This window comes from Primulina tabacum, chromosome 4 (genome assembly GCF_025594145.1).
Source record: "Primulina tabacum isolate GXHZ01 chromosome 4, ASM2559414v2, whole genome shotgun sequence".
NCBI classification, from domain to species: domain Eukaryota; kingdom Viridiplantae; phylum Streptophyta; class Magnoliopsida; order Lamiales; family Gesneriaceae; genus Primulina; species Primulina tabacum.
Window position 1 is genome coordinate 13152687 of NC_134553.1, and position 21255 is coordinate 13173941.

A 21255-nucleotide genomic window follows, 5' to 3' on the forward strand; every position below is an offset into this window, starting at 1 on the left:
GTGCTTTTTTTAGACCATACAAAGCTTTATTAAGATGATAAACGTGATAGGGGAGTAAGTGATGTACAAAACCTGGAGGTTGTTCTACATACACTTTTTCTTCTAACCAACCATTCAGAAATGTGCTTTTCACATCCATCTGATATACTTTGAACTTTTTGAAGGATGCGTAGGCTAGAAATATCTTGATTGCTTCCAGTCTAGCAACTGGAGCATAAGTCTCGTCGTAATCTATTCATTCTTACTATCTGTAGCCTTGTTCGACTAGTCTCGCTTAATTGCACACAAATGAATCATCTTCATTCATTTTGTTCCTCTTACCCATTTGGTATCTATGATAGATTTTGAAGAAAGTCTTGGAACTAATGTCCAGACATTGTTATGTGTAAACTGATTAAGCTCTTCTTGCATAGCAATGACCCAACTGGGATTAGCTAGAGCTTCTTTAGTTTCTTCGGTTCAAGTTGCGAGATAAAAGTAGAATGTATGAACAAATTTAACATCTGATTTCTGGTTTTCACTTGATCATATGGATTACCTATTACCAAATTTTGTGGATGATTCATGCTCCATCTGTAGTTTGGATCTGTTTGACACGTTTGCAAATCTGGTTTAGTTTGTAACTGATCAGTTTCTTCTACTTCAGTTGGAACAACATCAGTTTGAGGTTAAATGTTATCTATCTGTTCACAAACTGATTATCAGGAAATGTATCTTGTCCAATTGGTGGTTCTACCACTTCTGGCTTTAGTGTTTGAAGGAAGTTTTTAACAGCATGATTTTCATCTTCACTATCATCTCCAAACTTATATATGTTAAGCGATTTATAAGCTCAACTAGATCAGTTGGCTTATCAATTAGCACAATATCATCAATTATGACATGTATAGATTCTTCAACATTAAGAGTACACTTATAAAAAATTCTATAAGCTTTGCTAACAGATGAATATACTAAAAATAATCCTTCATCCGATTTAACATCGAAGGAAGTTAGGTGATTCTTATCATTGTTATGAATGAAACATTTGCACTCGAATATTTTAAAGTATGAAACCACACTTTTCTTACCATGCCATATCTCATATGGTGTTTTCGAATGATTCTTATTAATCATCGATTTGTTCTGAGTATAACACGCTGTGTTAACTGCTTCTCCCCAAAACCTTTGAAAAATACCAGAATCAGCTAGCATTGTTCTTGTTGCCTCCTTAAGAGTTCGACTTCTCCATTCAGCTACACCATTCTGTTGTGGTGTTCTTGCAGCTAAGAACTCATGATTGATTCCTAAATTTTCAAGAAATTGAGACAAATTCTGATTAACAAATTCAGTTTTGCGGTCGGATCTTATTATGTCAATCCCAACTGATTTCTCATTTAAAAAATTTTTGAAAATTTTTATCAGTTGTGAAGCAATTTGATCCTTTGATTTGAGAAAAATGACCCAAGTAAATCTTGAGAAATCATCAACAATCACAAGTGTGTATTTCATTCTCCTTAAGCTCATGACTGGTATTGGACCAAATAGATCCATATGCATCAGTTCTAAGCATCGGGTAGAAGATTTACTTTCTTTATTTTTGAAAGAATATCTCACTTGTTTCCCGAACTGACAAGTTAAACAAATTTTATCTTTTGAAAAATCACTTTTTTGCAAACCAGTTACCAGTTCATATTCGCTCAGTTGTAATGGTTTTGAAATTTAGATGGTTCAATTTTTTGTGGCAGAGCCAGTTTTGAGATAGATTTGAAGCTACGAAGCAAACTGGCTTATCGGGTGGATTGCTCCAACTAACTTTGTATGTGTTTCCACATCTAATTCCTATCATAATTATATTACCAGTTGCTTTTTTAACTGAACAATCATGCATACTGAATTCAACTGAATGATTATTGTCGCATAGTTGACTGATACTGATTAAGTTATATTTCAAATTGTCCACAAGTAATACATCATTAATGATAATATTATCACGTATAAGCTTATCCTTACCCACGGTTTTACCTTGTGAGACATCCCCAAAACATATCTTGGGACCAGAATATTTGATCGGTTGAGATATCAGTTCAGCGTTTCCAGTCATAAGTTTTGAGCATCCACTGTCCAAGTACTAGACTGAATCTTTGATCAAATTACCTGTAACTTTCAATCTCAAATAATGAATAAACTTGGTACCCAAATCTATTTGGTTCCAGAACTGATTAATCCTTCGGAACCCAGATTTGAATCAGTCAAACTGATCTACCAGTTTCTGTGTTCCAGATAACATTTACTGACTTGTGTGTGACAGATGAGTGCAGTGAGAATGATACAACATGTGTTTGTGCTCTTTTATTCTTATTGTTCATCCAATATCATTTTTGAACATGCTTGCTATTATAATAATTATTATAATAGCCTCTTGTTGAATTTATTTTATTATAACTGGACCTCTTGGGTGACCAGTTGCTCGATTCAGCTGAACTTTTGGGACTGTACCCAATTTCATTTCGTCTTGCCTTGTTCATGTTTTCAAATGATTTTTCAACTGATTTTTCTACCGGCTTACTGAACTCGGGATTCTCATGTACCATGACTGATTTAACAAAGTGAATATATTTTCATTTGCTCGTATTCAGTTTTGACATAGTACCACTAGTTGAAGGTTCATTTTAACTATTAAAGCCCAGACCAGTTTTATCTCCAACTGGTTTCTGTGACCTTTTCAATTCAGTCCGCGTAATTGACGACTTATTCCAATAATGAATTACTTCAGTCGGTCTTGAGTATTCTGATCTCAGCTGTTGAATCAAAGAATTGTTTTCTTTTTTTTCAGCTATCATATTAGCAATCTCCTCTTTGACATTTAAGTTCTCAACTGACTTAAGATTATCAGTTGTATCATCTGAGAGATCATTTTTCTTAGCTTTAGCTTCTTCAAAGGAGATATCTAGCTTGCAATACTCATTTACCATATCGTGCAGTGTAGAAATAAGTTATTCTCGTGTGAAATCTGTTGAGCTAAAGTCAAATACCTGATCACTACTGGAATCCAGCTCAGCATCATCAGCTATGAGTCATTTCACATCTTCTTCATCGCTTGAGCTGCTTGAGCTCTCATTTTCAGATGTTTCGCTGTCAGAGTCAGCCCACTTTAACTTGTTCTCTTCAGCTACCAAAGCTTCATGATTTTCTTGGATGACTTCTTCTCATCCTTGAATATTTTTCTGTACTCGAAGGGCTTTTTAACCTTCTCAAATGATCTTTTGTTGTCCTTTTTAGGCTTTGGACAGTCAACAATGAAATGGCCAGTCTTTTCGCAGTTGAAGCACGCATTTGGTTCCTCCTTCGATTCATTTATATGATATTTTCTCTGAAAGGAACCTTGAATCTTTCTCATGAACTTTCCAAACTTTTTCACAAACAATGACATTGGGTCATTTCTCAGCTGTTCTGCTGACTTCTCAACTGAAACTATTGGTTCCAGCTTTTTTACCCTTAGAGCAGTAGTAGCTGGTGAAATTATTGGCTCGCCTTCTCTAGTTTGAATCTCGAATTCATGGGCTTTTAAATTTGCAAATAAGTCGTGTAGGTCCACCTTGTTCAGATCTTTAGATTCTCTCAAGGCTATGGTTGTGACATCCCTCTCCTTGGGAAGGCCACACATTACTTTCAGGGCAATCTCTTTATTTGAGTGCACTCTTCCAAATGCATTCAATTCGTTCACAATGCTGCTAACTCTTTCATTAAAATCACCCATCGATTCTCTGGCTTTCATTTTGATGTTATCAAATTTCTGAATAGCAACGGATAGCTTGTTTTCTTTTGTCTGCTCATTTATTTCACATAGCTGAATCAGCTTTCCCAAATGTCCTTAGCTGATTTACACATTTTGATTTTGCTAAATGTGTTTTTGTTCAGAGTCTTATACAAGATGTCGTTGGCAACATTGTCTAATATATCCTTTCTCTTGTCTTCTGAAGTCCACTCATCTCGTGGTTTTTCTATTCGATGTTGTGCTCCATCAGTGAGAGCAACAGCTGTATTAGCTTTCATAATCTTCATGAGTTCATCTATTACGACATACCACATGTCATCGTCCTGAGCAGCTAGATGAGCATGCATTCTGATTTTCCAATCTTCAAACTCTTCCCTAGAGAACATTGAAATCTTGTTGAATGATGTCATGATTTTCAGTATCAGTTTGAGTGTGAGAGATTATTCAAGACAAGATTAACAGCTCTGATACCACTTGATAGGATCGGTTAAGGTAGTTGGAGTGTTTAGAAGAGGGGTTTAATAAACACTCTAGATTTTTTTTTTCTTTTTAAATATGAATAATTTATTTGAAGAACTGATCCTAAAATCTTGTTTTTGGATATAAATCAGTCAACTGATAATAGTACGGAAATAGACTGAAATATAGATTGAATACTGAGGAATGGTAAAATGTAAAACTGAAAGAATAACTGAAATGAACACACGAAGTTTTACGGATGTTCGGAGATTTTAATTGCTCCTACGTCACCCCTTCTATCACGAAGATATGTTTTTACTAAAATACTTTAATATATTACAACATATTGTAATAATCCACTTCAGTTCATCTTACACACTGCCAAACTGAAACTCTTAGTTTATCAACACTTTTACATAAATTAACTGAATCGCTCTAACTGGTAGCCTCAATGCTATGAATAAATACAATAAGTTTAGAGCTGAGTGTGCGATCTGTAAACTTGAGAAAATACTCGAGAAATGTATCGCAACTGATTGAAAATTTTAGATTGTTCGTTTCGTGTGTTTTCACCCCAATTTTCTTAAACTGATTCAATCAGCTATAAATAGTCTTCGATCCCAACGGTCATATTAAATGCATTAAATGACTAATATCCGTTGAATAGTGTTGGAACATTTCATGTTCGCAATCTTGATTTTGATGTTAACAAAACTTGTTATTGTGTTTCTAACATATTTACTCAAGTGTGATGTTATTAAAACAAGAAGCAAGCCGAAACTGAATTCTGCACAAACTGAATTTCTGGCAAGCTTCAGTGTTTTGACGATATCTCCCAGCTGGATGATCCAAATGACAATCCGCCAACTTGACCTATCAGAAAACTCAATTTGGAACAAATCGAAACTCACGTCAGTTGGGCAAAATCGGATGTTATCAAGGTCTAACTGATCGCTCAATTACCGAACTGATCACACGAAAACAGCAATCAGTTGGGTTTGAGCAGTTGCGGTATTTTGGTCATATCTCTCAGCTCAATTATCGAAATGAAGCGATTCAGTATGCGTTGAAAAGATAAGACAAAGATATACAAATCATCTTCAGAAGTCAAAGTTTGAATCAAAGCTTAAGATGCTGATAAATGACGATGAAACTACTGGTTCTGCACAAACTGAAATCAGCCTAAGCTAGGCTGATTTCAGCACACCAGCTGAAACTGAACCAACTGAACCAGCTGAAGACCAGTTGAACCAGACCAACTGAACTGAACCAGCTGCTGACCAGTTGAACTGAACCAGCTACTGACCAACTGAAACTGAACCAGACCAACTGAAACCGAACCGAACCAGTTGAACTGAACCAGACCAACTGAACCAGCTGAACTGAACTGAACTGAACCAGCAGTTGACCAACTGAACTGAACCAGCTGCTGACCAGTTGAACTGAATGACCAGTTGAGTTGGCCAGAGTTGACCAGTTGGGAAAATGTTCAGCAAGACGAATTTGACCGTTGCAACTCCAGAAACAGTACAGAAACTTTCCAAACGGTCATATTCTTGTGTCTAACGTATATATCAGTGTTGGAGCCTATAAATACAACATATTGAAGATCAAACAAGAGCTTTTGAGGTGGTTTCAAAGCATGGGCAGTTAGCATGAATATATTAGCTAGTTGAGAGCACAAGCCCTTGTGTGAGGATACATTTGAGATGTACACTGTAAAAGATAAATTTCTCACACACAATCACTCACACATATACAAGAGAGTTGAACTTCAAATTTTAGTTGAGTGAGTCTTGCACAAAGACAATAAACTTGTGTATGTAGTCTTTGCATATGAGACATTAAACAATATGCTGATTGTGAGGTGATGCCTACAATCTTGAGTTATAGGAGTTCAGTTTAGGCAGTGGGTAAGTCCTAGCTAAATGGGTTTGTACAAAGAGTTGTATAAATCAAAATCTTCTAGTGAATCCTTCACAAGGAGAAGAAGGGGTGACGTAGGAGCTTTTGAAGTCTCCGAACATCCATAAACAAATTTGTGTCTATCTGTTTATTGCATTTACTTATCATTTCCATTGTTCTAAGGATGTATTGTTGAAGTATTTTATGTGTTCTTCAAATACCAAAATATTGCATATCAAGTGTTTGATAAAATGCTTCAACTAAAATACTTTTATTCATTCAACTTACATATATTTTAAATACTTTACAAAATATTTAATCGGTTTCTACGAAGGATTATTTCGAGTGTTTTCCGCTTGGTTTGAATACCAAACTCGGTTTAATTCATCGGTGTTCAATATTTCAAGAACCGAGCTATTGTAGCTCAACGATTAACCCCCTAATCGATCCTGTCAAATAGTCTATTTTTTTCTGATGCATCTGTTCTGCTTTGGTGTCAATTTCTGTCAATCTGTCTGCTGATACTTCAATTGATGACGTGGTCAAGTGATTAGGAGTCAACTGATCAGCCGATCAGTTCAGCTGGACATTATTAGCTCTAACCGATGTCCTATCAGTTATGAACACTTCACTTTAAAGGTTTTTCCAGTTTAGTTCAAACGAAGTCTTCAGTTACGATTACTCAATTTGTCCGATCAGTTTGGTTCTTCAGTTCTTTTATGGATTATCTTGTCAAACTCTGAAACTTATAATATTCCAAAACCTTTTTCATCGAATAATCCACTATCAGTTTCACTTGGACAACATTTGCTTCGGAAACATATATACACATGAATGATCAGTCTCCTTCTTGAATACAGTTCGGCTAGGATATGTGATTGCCCATTGGATCATCAATCTTGTTAATTCACTAAAACGTAAATGTACTAAGACATTATTTAACTGACATCCTAATTTTAAAATTTTCACTTTTATTTTTAAAAAACTACCCACTTCTAATGTTTTTTCCTATTTCACGATCTATAATCAGATCTATATATTTAATCACTTCGGTAAAAAAAAAAATATTTTACAAGCATTCACTTTTGCTGATTTTTCAATTTATAGATTTAAAGTTCCTCTTCGGTTTAAACTAATTTTTAACCAAATCAAAGTATATTTACAACCTTTGTGGCATACATTGTTTAATGCCAGCAAAACATATTTGCATCATATATTCTTTTTTATGCATGAAATTCATTGGGGGTATTAAGGTTCCTTAAAGAAAACAATTAATCATAAATACAAAAACATGTATAATTTTTAATTAATATGGTAATTTGACTGTGATTAAAGCATGAAATTAATTTAATTTAAGGTTTTGAAAGGTCAAACCAATGAACTGATCAGAAATCATGGATATGCCAACCATGGTTAAGACTAGATTAAAATATTTAAAAATTTCTCACCATTGCAGTCAAAAGTAGTTTGCAATGATGAACATGTAAAGTGCATCTTCGAAGCAACTGTGAACAAAATTTTGTCTTGGAATCATTTCATCCAAGGATTATAAAAACAAACTCAGGAATATTCAGCTTCAATTGCTTGAATATTCGTAAAAATATATATAAATAAAATTACCAAAATTCTAAGAAAAAATTTGCAAAATTTAGATAATAACATATGAAAAAAAAATTAATATCTGAATTTAGGTTTCACCATGGGAATTAGAAACACCACTGTGATTAAAATGAAGTGATTAATAACTGAATCTGGTGAAAATTACAGCCCACTAGTCTTGCAAATTTATAAAGATGCACTGAATTTACATATTCAATCATAATTCAACTTAATTTTATCCTAGCTACAATTTCAAGAACAACAAGAAAATACTAATTCACAAGCTTACAACATAGGAAAAGAAATCATAACAATTATAATTTATATTAATATTCTCATACAAATATTTAATTTATATATACATAAATTTCATCACTAATATGATATTATCATTATTAGTAATAATGAGTAGCATTTATTTAAGGGCTAGCTGCCTAAGATTTCATTTCTAAGAGCACCAACTTCGACAAGCTTGGGGACCAGATTATTACTCAAATGTAAAGCAGCCAGACTCTCGAAGCCACCAACACACACGCCGCCTATGTACAACGCCGGGACCCCACTCGCGCCGGCCGAGGTCGCGTCATCGCTGGTCTCCCGCTGGATGAGAGTTGTGATTTCGTCTTCTTCGAGCTCTATGACCGTGGGGTAGACGCCGATGGTGGAGAGGAGATGTTTCATGACATGGCACATGCAGCAAGAAGATCGGCTGAAGATGATCAGAGGGTTCTCAGAGATGAGGCGTTGGATGCGCATCTCGGTGGATTCGGAGACGTCGATAGCGAGAGGGGAGTTGGTGGTCGGGGTGAGCTCGAGGCGGACGCCGTTATCTGCTAGCGGCCAGTTGTTTCGAACGCCTTTCATCGCCGCCGTCGAGATTTTACTGGGGACATGGAGGAGAAATGACTGAATCAGAGGTTTATTATATACGAAAAAATGGGGCAAGTGGTCGTTGGAAAAAAAGGAATTTCGTAAGCCACCTATTTTTTTAAAATAATAATAATAATTTCTTCGAGTAATTTATTATTTTATTATTTATTTTCATTAAATATAATGATTTTTGAACCTACAATTAATTATAACCCCTTGATCTTTTTTTTATTATTATTATGTTCGTCTAGTGTCCTATTTTTCTTTATTAATATTTTTTTTTTATCATTTTGAGTCGATTGGCTACTTATATAAATAAGTAATATTTTATTTCATATTAGAAACTGATTTTTAAACTTATTAATTAACTTTATAAAACTGAGAAGTGTCCATGTATGTTATGTTATGTATTTACTTTTAATAATTAATTAATTAATTTAATAAAACATTAACCTCATTTAAGTGAGTTGACTTGGATACAATATTTCATAGTTCACGTTTCTTAAATATTGACAAAATCCAATTGGTAAAAAAAAATTCCCACTACTACAATGTCTTCTACAAACCTGCAACCCATGCTCTCTACTTTCTTACAAAGGTTAATATGTCCCATTTTCACAAAATAATCATATTTTTATTCAATTAAATTATAATTTTATATATACTCAAACATCCGTCTCGATCCATTTCCGTTCTATATATATATATATATATATATATATATATATATATATATATATATAGTTCAATTGGTGTGTTTTTAATTGTTTTTATTATAAATAAAGCTGTATAATTTATATACATCAAAACGTGCATCAATTTTTCGTGTGCCATATATATTTCACAATAATATATTTATTTTTATAAGATTAATAAATTATAAATAAGAAGTCATATTAAAATTGACGTAAAAAATAAATTCGATACTATTATAGTTTGTATAAAAATATACCATGTACTTTCAAATTATACATCATGTCAAATTATAAAATTAATTAACAGAATTTATATATATCCTACAAGTTAGTGTATAAAATTAAGAAATGGGAATAATTGGAGTACCCGTTATTGCTGATTTATTGGGGGAAGAAAGGTGGAGGTGGGTGACATCACAAAGCAACATATTACGTTACCCATGACGTAAGAGATAAGGCTATATGTACATCAACGTGGGCGATGCATGTAAGAATTTGCAATAGATGACAACAGAAATGAAGGGATCACGTGGATCTGTTTCTTGGCTTCTACATCTTCATCGTTCAGTCTAAATTATTGAAGGGTTCGTGCTAAAGAAAAAATCTCTATGCACGATGTTTTATTTGTTTTCTGTTCTCATGTAATAGTTTTTGGTTCATCACAATTTATTTCTTTTAACTTCATATCAATGACAATTTTATAATTATATCATGGGATAATTGGAGAAAAATATTAGAGTAGATGTTGTAAGTCAATGGTTGGTTAAGAAATTTATTTACTCAAGTGTAATAAACAGTCTATTATTTTAATATAATTTAATTTTTTATGATTTAATTTCACTTTGTCTGTATACTAATTCAACCAGCATAGGTAAAGTTCTTGATTATACTTTAATCCAAATTAATCGTAATTCGATCTTGAAACTCATTTTTAAACATTGTATATTCTAAATTCGTTTCTAGTCGTTTTAGCCGCCTAAAATAATGATAAATGTCACTTGAGCTTGAGACTAACATCTGTGATGTTGTATACCGTGTTTCATGGTAAGGGCATAGAGATGTCCAATCATGAAGATGGGTAATCATATGAAGATTGTACCGAACAACCCTCCCTCAGACTTTCTAAGTGGTTATCATTCATCCAGAGGAAAAGTCTGTGGTTGTGATTGTACATGATTAGTACTTACGATTTAGGACAATACTGAGGCTCTACATAATAGGATTGTGTTTTGACTCATTTATCGACTCCGCGAGGGTCATGAGGTGGTGAGGTTGGGTGCAATTACGAAGTGTGTAGGAGCTAGTGTATTGTCGTCGAAAATTCACCTCTTTCCTACTGGTGTGGATATCCTAGGTGATCTAATGAAATAATAGTGCATGAATTTTCTGGCCAAAATGTGAAATGTACATTATGGAAAGAATTTTCTAGTTGTGTATGTGATGACACTATTAAAATTTCATGATTGTATGACATAGCTATCGAATCTAATATGCAACCTCGATGAACCAATGGTTGCAGATTCGATCGGGATATATGAGATGAAGGAACCGTACTGTACGTTAATCATAACCGATTGATTCTTGCAGGCACTATCAGTGATACCCAGGGAATCATGAGGCGATGCTACTAGACGCTCTTACTATGATTTGATGGGTTTAATCAGAAAATGATTTATGCCATTCTCACGATCAAATATTGGTGCAAGAAATGGGACAAATTAGGGTAAGCCCGAATAAAGAAAAATTTCCTTAATCACATTCTGAACTCACGGCTAGTTGTATATCTGAATCATTGAGGGTCAGACAAGTACTGGATCATTTGTTCCCGTTGAGATAATTAATTCAAGGAGTTGAATTTATAAAAAATGAGTTTGATGGGATCATTTCTTATAGACACTTGTAGAAATTTTGAGAGCATGACTGCTAAAACAGTCAAGGGGAGTACACTGCCTAATTTAAGTGGAAATGTTCCAAAAATTAGCATCAGCCTTATTTAGATAAAAGTAATCTCGAAAATGAAGTGTGCATCATAATGACGAGCAAGTTTAAATAGTCACTTCGATGATATTGGATCATTTCTCAAGATCATGATAAAAATGATGTAATGTGAAGGAATCTTAGGTTTGTAGGAGTACAAAACCATCGTACAAAATTATTGAAGTTCCAGATGGACTTTAGATAATTAATCTATATTCTAGTTGGACTAGAATAAAGCCATTAGGTTAAATATTTTACATGATATTAATTAATGTATGGAAAGATAATGATACCAAAATAAATATTACCAATCAAAGAAAAATCAAGACTTGCAATAATATATATGCATATTTTCAAAATATGCACGATTGTGGTGTGCTATTCTCGAGAGTCAAAGATTTATTGAAATCTATTAACTTAATTAATGTGATTAATTAAGGAAACTACAATTAATTAAAAAAATAAAATATATGTATTACTTTGGTTATCATTGTAGTTATCCCGAAGCTTTTGACACAAAAAAAAAAAAGAGAGAGAGAGAGAGAAAGTCTCCATAGGCCTTTTGCTCTCAAAAAGGGGTTTGAGCCATTTTGTTTTTCTTGATATTAAACTAAAAATACTTCTAAATTTCTACTGTAATTTAGAAGATGAACAATTGTTTAACTTGTGGACCAGATTAGGAGAATCGAAGAAAGGAGATTTTGAGGAACGTTCATAGAGAAATACAATAAGTGCTATATCCGCTAATTGGTCCAAGTGATTAATTCACTAAAGGTAAAAATTATAACACCCTATGATTATTATTAAAACCATACGAGAACCCAAATAACATTATGAACGTCAAAATTAAAATTTTTAAAACTTCTGCGTTTGGACATGAGAAAAACGCTTCCATTAATAGTGGCATCAGAGTCAGGTTCTCTTTATCGTATGGTTCGTATCATGATGAGTATTTTATTTCTACACAAAAATTTTTTCCAGAAATCGCGCCTATGAAATTTTGATTTTCGAAAAAAAATTATTGTTCACGCTACCCGTGAATAGTGCCCGTGGCAGCGTGGACCGTGCCTCGTGCATCACTGATTTTTCATCAAAAAGGGTTACTGTTCACGCTGCCTGGAATTTTAGGCATGGTGTTGAGTTAAATTTGAATTTTGTGAAAATTTGATTAGTTTACTCTTAAAATTAATTTTTGGTAAAATTATAAATTTTCGTGTAAAATAAATAATTAGAATCTTATTTTAATTATTTATATTAAAATTAGTTTCGCAAGAAATCAATTATTATTGAATTAATTAGAAATTAAATTAAAAGAGTTTATTTAATTTATTAATTTCTTTAGTAATTGTGACGTTTAGTGATAAAATTACAGGATACATGATTTAATCAATTAATTAAATTTATTTAATTAATTGATGTTAATATTTGATATTAAATACATGTAGGATGATCGAGAGCCTTGATCAATGTGATAGATGTATATTAGGATATTTTACTGTTTTAATTCATTTTGTTAATATTTGATATTATTAAAGCGTTATTGTTTTATGGCCCATTCCCACCACATAAGATGTATCCCGTATGTGCCATGGTTATTTAAATGTAATTATTATAAATAGCGGAAGATCAAAACTGAAAGATGGTGGACTCGATTCACAAGATGAAGACATGTAAAATATTGAAAGCTCTTGTAATAAGTTGCATTTGCATCTCTGCATTCACCTAGGTTATGGGCCTGAGTCCATGTTTGGCTCACATTGATCTAATAGTGTTGGTGATCGATCATACTTATTATTGTTAAATGTTATATTATGATATATGCGATATAGTAGTATGCATGTATGTATATTATTAAATAATATAGTTGCATGAATCCGAAAAACATACAAACTCATGAGACCCGATTTTAAATTAAGATGATGAGATAATTTTAAAATTAAAATCCCTAATTTTGATTTAGATTCAAAATTTATATCAAACCGCAAAATTAAAAATTAAAAGAGTTTAATTTATTCTTGTCTTCCATCAACCGTGATTGTCATGCCCCGAGCCCAGGCCCACGGCTGCGTGACTGCACAATGGACCCCTATAGAAACTACTTCGTATTTGTCCTCGCTTTACGAAAATGATTAACCCAAGTTGCTATATGAGTCCATTGTAAGCCCATTATAAACTCATTTTAAATATTTAATTTTTAAGATATGGGACAAGGCCACAAGGGTATCACAATCACCCCTCTTTCAGAACGTGGCGTTATCATCGCGGCCTGACCACTCGATCCACCAGCGCCGAGAATCTAGAGGTGCCCCCTACAGTTTCAACAGGTGGCTCCCATCATGTAGCACTTTGCCTCGCAGGCTCAAGAGGTAGCTCCCATGCACATAGCACTTTGCCCCGCATAGCACTTATTTCCTGGTGTTTCTTGCTGGTGACCGGCTCTGATACCATTCTGTAACGTACCGTACTTTTTAAACTACTTGAAATTTTGCGGAAAAATAAAAATTTTCTTAAATAAATTGTAATCATTCAAATTGCGATAACGATAAACAACTCGACCAAAACATTTGCAAGAAAAAGGTTACAAAATAGTTTGATAAAATAATTTGCTCAAACAACGTAAAACAATCTCGTGAAAATCAGAGTATTTCATTCAACATGCATAAAGTTCTTAAAACATAGGCGGTCCTCGGGTTTAGCCTCCTGCGCAGTCCGAGCCGGCTCATTTGTCCCCACCCCTCGTCTTCTCATACTCGTCCTCACCTGCATCGATCAAATCTAGTGAGTCTAAAGACTCAACATATAAAAACTAGAGATAACAAGAAATACGAAATAAAATCACATGCATCTTTAAAGTAGAACGTTCATACTTAAACTTGAACGTACTTGCATAAACATAGACCCAACATATCGTAAAACTTTTCATAAACATACTTGCATCATATATACTTGAACATGCATAAACTTCATCATTTTGCGTAGAGATATGTTTCAAAGCAAGTGATCCATACATAAATGCGTCTGATCAGACTAAACCATAGTACTGGGCTGGCAGGGAAAATCCAATACCGCATACATGAGATCCCCGGTCATGTTTTACCGGGTGAATTGGTCCCTGGTCATACTTTACCACTTTCCAATCCTGATCTAAACCCGGTCATGCTTTACCGGGATGGAGAGGTCCTCGGCCATGTTCACCGACTTCCAAACCCGTTCATAATTGGTCACAAGACGTTTAGCATACCTCAAAAACATAAAATATTTTCTTTTGCATGTCGAACATACTTACATGGCATTGAGAGATTCATTTGGTCTCGCTTGGGGCCACTGCTGCACATACCAACACGATTACATGCACTTAATTTTTCATAACTTAGACGTAATAGTCATGCTCGTCACCCGAAATGACAATTTAATTATGACGTTCTAAATCACTCGGAACTTGACCTCGTTTAATCATCTTACTAAACCATGACATCGAACCCCAAAACAATCTCTATATGAAGTGTGAACATTTCCCCAAATATGGAAGACATGGACCTAAAATAGTGATTTAAAAAGTCATGGACAGCCTAGGCACTGGACAGCACTGCGCTGTGGCATTGCCTAGCGCCCGGCACTAGCAATGCCGCAGGTCAAGCGCCGCGGCGCCACAAGGACAGCGCCGCGGCGCTAGAATTGCGCAGATCGGGCACTGCGGCGCACCCTGGTGAGCGCTGCGGCGCTAACCCTGCGCACAACCAACCAGAAGAACACATTTTGATGCAATTTTAAAAGTCACGCCCAAACGACCCGAATCGATGCAACGAGACTCAACCTAGAATGCTATGGCAATGTTCCAAACTCACACAACGTCCAAAAACAACGACGCACAACAAACAATGCAACACAACCCGTGCACACGATATTTTGACACCAACACGTTTCCTACGACTTCTAATGTAACCAGGTGCCTATCGACACGAAACGAAGCACCAAAATAATCCCCACCTCATACTCAACATACCTAAACGCAGCAGCAATCACCCAACGGTTTTCAACGAAGCCTGCTACAAATAAACTTCAAGAACACGTCAAGAACGCATTTTCATAAACTCGCAGTTTGAGCAACCTCACAGAAACGATCATAAATCACTCGTTTCTTGTCCAAAAATTACAAATTTACTTTCAAATCGAAGGTATCGAAAGGTACTACGTTTTATATATTGAAAACTTCTCCAGAAAATAGACCGAATTTTCGCAGTAATCGAAATGACAACAGACACGTTTTTAGATATAAAAATTTGGATCTAAAAATCATTTCAAACGTTTTTCCTCAAACTTTTTCACAACATACATGGATTTTCGTGCATAATAAAAATCACCACACATTATATGACAAGATCGATGCAGAAACAATAGAATATACATGCCTTGATCTTTAAAACTCTTGAAACGACGATACCGAAGCGAGAATGATGCGATGGTTGATCCGGGACGAAACGTGGCACGATTTTCTTGCTAAAAATCAACGAGGTTGCTGAAATAATTTGAAGGAGAGGGTGGCTGCTGGAGAGAGTAACAAGAACCCTAGCTATCTCTCAAAAGAAATATGAAATCTGAGTGTGTGTGGGTGTGAAACGTGTGTGTGTGGGTGTGCGTGAGTTTTAGTAAATTAAGGGGAAGAAATTGCTTAATAATTTAATTTACATGCTAATTAAAATATTAAACCAACACTAATTTTATTAAAATCTCCTAATTAAGAATAAAATATTCAATTGATAAACTTTAAAAATTTTAAAATCTTAAAATCACCTCATAAATAAATTAAACTTTAAAAATGCTAAAAACTTAATATATCATAATGCCGCTTCGCCAGTCTCTTTTCCAAAATAGTTTTATGATCACTACTTCTTAGGCACAATAACATTGTGAGTGTTCCTTTCATTCAAAAATTTATTTATTTATTATTAAAACCAAAGGAATGAGAAGGCTTACCAACAAACATTCTGCAAATTCTACATCAATACAAAAACTATACAAAGAAACCAGTATATATGAATGGCATGGTACAAACACTTTGACATATGTGTACAGGAAAGCTGACACAAGTTTCTTCAAGGCCATCGAAGCTAAAAAGGCCATTTCTGACAAAATCGAGGAAGAATCAACTTCTTACATCTACGTCAAATGAATCGAGACAGGAATAACTGGATGCAGCAATCAAATCCAGTTGCAGAGTCTAGGTACACAAGAGTAATACTTTGTGTTGATCTAAAGCCATATAAACCAATCGACGAGATACAAGATGTCGCTCTATATCAAAGCTTGAATTTTTTAACAGAACGCTATAAGCCAAATAGATTCGAAAACCAGTCAGAAAGGTTGGCTATCATGAATCCAGCAAATACCTGCAAACGGGACAGAATGAAATTAATTTTACTCCCAAAAACGGACTTCGAAAGAGTATAGCTATTCTCTGTATCTCGTTTACCTGAACGGATCCAAGTACATATATAGCAGAATAATGACGCCCATGAATCAACATATCAGCCACCATCGCAAGCGGAATGGTCAGAGACATGCCTAACGTGGCCACAAGTGGTGTTGTCCAGACGACACATAATGCCCTAATAAGAACAATCGGTTTCGTGAGGAGAAAAATCACAAGTCAAATTAAGAGAGAAAATAGTGATACACACCAAAAATAGTCAGAGATAACGCTTCCAACAAGTCCATTAGCAATCACAACTTCATCCATCCTGGCAGAATGAGGAACGGAAAATTTGGGTTCTATACCCAAAGCCGTCAATGGCCACACTGAAATAACAATGAAACAAAGCAATTAAAAAGTGCTTAAATAACAATAAAAAAAGGTGAATTGATCCACCTTTTTAGCTGTGATGGCCTTGAAGAAATATAAAAAATGGCCTTAAAAAACCGTGCTGACACAAGTTTCTTCAAGACCACCGAAGCTAAAAAGTCTGTCCCTGTAGCGAATAAAGGATTAAAACTTAAAAAAAAAATATTAGGAAAACAAATAATGAGGTTTTTGAATCATAAAATATCAAATATTATAGACCACTAACCAAGCCACCAGAGTGCCACAAGTGTAAACAATCCAATATAACCAAACAACTTTTGCACATCAACCCTTTCCCCTTCCTCGCCAGAAAACTTCTTCAACAGCACTGCATCATTTTATACAAAAAAACTCTCATTAGATGTTTTCCATGATAGTCTTAATTTGTTTAATCATAAGAAGTTATCATCAGGCCGGACAATCCCACACCTGTAAACAGGCCATATGACATAGCTGATAGAAGGCCGAAAATATCCCCAGAAAAAGAATGTTTGCCACTATACAAGAAACAAAAAGAACCATCACGCGTTTTCTGAAACATCAAATTGCTAATGGATGCTGAGGAATAAACAAGAAATCAAAAGCTCAGATGTATTGTGGAATTTATAAGTCAATGATTACAAAGAGATGGAAAGACCTACGAAGATGTGTTTAGTTGGGTTTCATCGGCAGCCCAAGTTTTTCCCAAGGTTGTCATGGCAACACCAGTAATGCTGACAAATACAGCAACTACCTTTGCCATATTTAAGGAATCTTGGCCCAAAAAAGCACCAACAAAGAGAGTAAAAAGTCCCGAAGTAGAAGATAAAAGTGTAGTGTTGGCAACACTTGTACGAGCAAGAGCAGCATTCGAAAAATACTGCAAAAGAGGGACACAAAAAGAATGTGGATAAATTAAGGGAATGCAAAGAGTGAGGGTGAAATAAACTCGTGAAGTAGTTCAAAATGTACAGTTAAAATCGGTCTTGAGAAAACCCAATTTAAAATAAGCTCATGGTTTTAGGAAATACCTCAGTGAAAAACCAAAGCGGGGCAATGTAAAATCCATAAGTAGCAATTTCTTTGGTTGTGATTTCTTTTTCATTTCTAGAATTTTTAGCATCATCTACGTGTCTGGAAACCAAAGGCTTTCCCTCTTCATTAGCAGAAAGATCCAGTTCACTGTCTTTTCTAGTCAGGGATCCCTGACTTTCCAGTTCAAACATTTTCTGTCCCCCAATGTATTTTAAAGGAGAGGCAAGGGGAGAGCACGAGTCCTCATTCACCCCTTGACCACTTTTGCCTGACCGTCTCTTTAGGAATCTACATATACAATCCTTAACAAATGCTATCGGGAGATATATCACCATCAAAGAAGCTCCCAGATATGTCACGGCAAATGGTTGCTTATAGTCTGTGAAAATATCCTGTTGAAAACACCATGCATTAAAGAAAACAGCCAAATAACTAAGATTTTGATTATGAGAAACAGTGGCCTAACTTCTTCAACACCGACAATTTCAGAGCAACAAAAAATATTTTATTGAAAAACAAATGAGAATAAGAAAGTTTCAGGAAATTAATTGAACTCTTTAGTATAGTCTAACATAACTTCTCAACAATGTGCATCACAAATAGGAAATCCACACGTGCAACATTGCCATAGAGCTTTCCAATTTTAGAAAGATATCCACCAGCAACACCCATACACCACATATTTTCGCTGAATTGGTTGATAAGATTGATAAAACACCACAATAGGTAAATTATTTTTTAAGATGAGAACAAATATGAAGTAGATGCCCACAAAAGCCCATTGCATTGTGTCTCTCTTGCAAGTACACTCGAGCAAATCATACAAACCTTTTCGCCAACAAAATCATAAGGAGCTAAGGGCTGTCTGGGACAATTGATAAATGCAGAGGAGCCAACTGTACTCTACCCAGTATTGGCAGACTGATGAATTAGGTGGTGACAAAGACTGTTTTCTGAATAAAAAATAAGTGTAATACCCTGACCACTTACAGTTTGTGAGAATCATTTGACAAGATCATTATATATATAATGAAATCCTCTAACAACGTAAGTCACTCATTAGAAAAAAGGTATTGCTCATGCTAGTCCACACCAACAGAGCGTGAACCACCACAGCACCACGTAATTGAGATAATAACGCAATTGGATTAGGTGTTGGAATATCTAAAACTGAGTTGTGTGTACGAATGTACATCAAGATGAATAAGGGGAAATGTGGAATTTCATCTGCAGATTGGTTGACTATATTAGTTCTTGCTTCTTAGCCAATTCAGATATGTAAATAATAAACTCTAAGCCATAGCCATTGCAGCAATGCTAAGTATTTAATCTTCCAATTGACGACATAAACCCCAGCAAAAGCACATTTGCCAGATAAGGAAAACCACAGACAACAATTTGATTACATACAGAACAAATAAAAGCCAACAACATGAAAACCAAGTAATGAACACCAAATAGAGCACATGAAATTAAGATACTCAAGAATTAACAAAAAAGTAATTCAAATCCTGAACACAAAGACTAGGAAAGCTACACCACCTGGAATTAAGAGAAAGATTTAAGATTTTAACACTTGAAAAACAATAAAAGACGGGAAAGAAATCCGACCTGAGTGACCTCTGCTGAGGTAACCCAAATAATGACAACAGCTGCCATTAATAGAAGGCCGGCCCTGTATCTCCACCCCATTACAAATCAAAGAAACAACCCAGGTTTTGATACCCAACACAAAAAAATCAATAAAGATCTGATCTTTTCATGACACAGATCTCGTGTCGGCGCAAACTTTAGATTTTCACGATCGCAAAACCAACAAGAGCAATGCTGCTAAAAAAATCCAGATCAGAGATCATCCGACGAATATGTATTCGCAGGGTTGGAGGAAAATACCAAAAGCTTCAGATTTATGGCGAATGCCCGTAAGAAACGAGTGAAATATTAGTTCTTTCGGGACAATACGAGAGAAGCCAAATGGTTGGAGCAAAATTAGAGTCTCGAAGGTGAAAAAGTGGGAAAAATATGCCAAATTAAGACGAGATTGTAAAGTTTGGTAGAATAGTCATATTCTTAGAAATTGGGGAATTCCGAAAAAAAGTGAATATAAGTTGACTGGCAATAGCATTGTCATCACGCGAGTAATTTTGTAATCATTCAGCGATGCTAAAACGGAGGATGATTGTATTCGCATTCTAAAATAAATGTTGTGAGTCAAACTCTGCAAACTAAAAGGAACCTACTCAACTGAACAATAAATTCCCCCCCAAAAACAACACTGCCAATAATTAACCAGACTAATATTGTTTGCAATCCAATGGTGATTCATAATATTTTACCACACTTCTCCCTATCCTATACTGTTCAATGTTCATCGCATTCCCATTTCGAAGTCAGGACGCAGCTCATGAAGAAGCGGCACCAACGGCAACGCTCGTGTACATTCACTCCCCGGAATAGTTGTTAGTGTAATGTTTTTCGCACACAAAACGTAACAGAAGTTTTAAATTTTTTTGTTTTTCACATTCAAAACGCTCTTGAACGTCGTATGATTCAAATACCGTTTATAGGGTGTTTAGATCTGATTTATCTTTGCATATTTAATGCCGACTCCAGCTATCCAGGTGTTTAGGTGGTAATATCTCTTCTTCTAAATCCCTATGAACTTTATTCAATCTCTTAATCAGGTTGTTGGAACATTTCATGTTCGTAATCTTGATTTTGATGTTAACAAACTTGATATTTTGTTTATAATGATCTAATTTAAATGTGAAGTTACATGAACGTAACTGAAGCTATCGAATAATGCAAACTGAAAGTACCAACTGATTGATCGAACTGAACCAGTTCAACTGATTTTTCAGCTAATAGGTGGTTCAGCAGAAGACCTTCAAAAACATGGCCAGCTGATGAAGAGTTCAACTGATGAAGAGCCCAGCTGACCAGTTCAACTGAAATAGTGAAATCAGTTCAACTGACGAGTAAATTGATTTCACCAGGCCAATGAAGATCAGTTCAACTGACCTGTTCAAAACATCAGTTCGGAGCCGACCAATTTGCAGAACACAACAAGCTTATCTAAATAGAATCCAGTTGTGCACAATGGTATAAAAGCAATTGTACAATAAAAGTACAATAGTGAA

At 34.9% G+C, this 21255-nt stretch overlaps 2 protein-coding genes across 3 annotated transcripts; both read right to left on the reverse strand.

The window, feature by feature from the left end:
* Positions 1 to 8024: 8024 nt before the first annotated feature.
* On the reverse strand, positions 8025 to 8651 carry LOC142541558 (glutaredoxin-C6-like). The gene has a single exon (XM_075648068.1). The coding sequence runs from the start codon at positions 8582 to 8584 to the stop codon at positions 8147 to 8149; it is 438 nt and encodes a 145-aa protein (XP_075504183.1). The 5' UTR covers positions 8585 to 8651; the 3' UTR covers positions 8025 to 8146.
* Positions 8652 to 16223: 7572 nt separating this feature from the next.
* On the reverse strand, positions 16224 to 20163 carry LOC142543107 (putative transporter C405.03c). Of its 2 annotated transcripts, XM_075650132.1 has the most exons (8): positions 19727 to 20160; positions 18112 to 18507; positions 17743 to 17960; positions 17531 to 17598; positions 17328 to 17429; positions 16941 to 17058; positions 16733 to 16868; positions 16224 to 16649 (listed from the first exon to the last, which is right to left on the reverse strand). In XM_075650132.1, exons 1-8 carry the CDS (start codon positions 19805 to 19807, stop codon positions 16587 to 16589), a joined length of 1182 nt encoding a protein of 393 aa, XP_075506247.1. In that variant the 5' UTR covers positions 19808 to 20160; the 3' UTR covers positions 16224 to 16586. The 2 variants fall into 2 exon arrangements, with proteins under 2 accessions (XP_075506247.1, XP_075506248.1); XM_075650133.1 differs by lacking the exons at positions 16224 to 16649; positions 16733 to 16868; positions 16941 to 17058 and adding an exon at positions 17065 to 17228 and having other exon boundaries at positions 19727 to 20163.
* Between the last annotated feature and the right edge of the window lie 1092 nt (positions 20164 to 21255).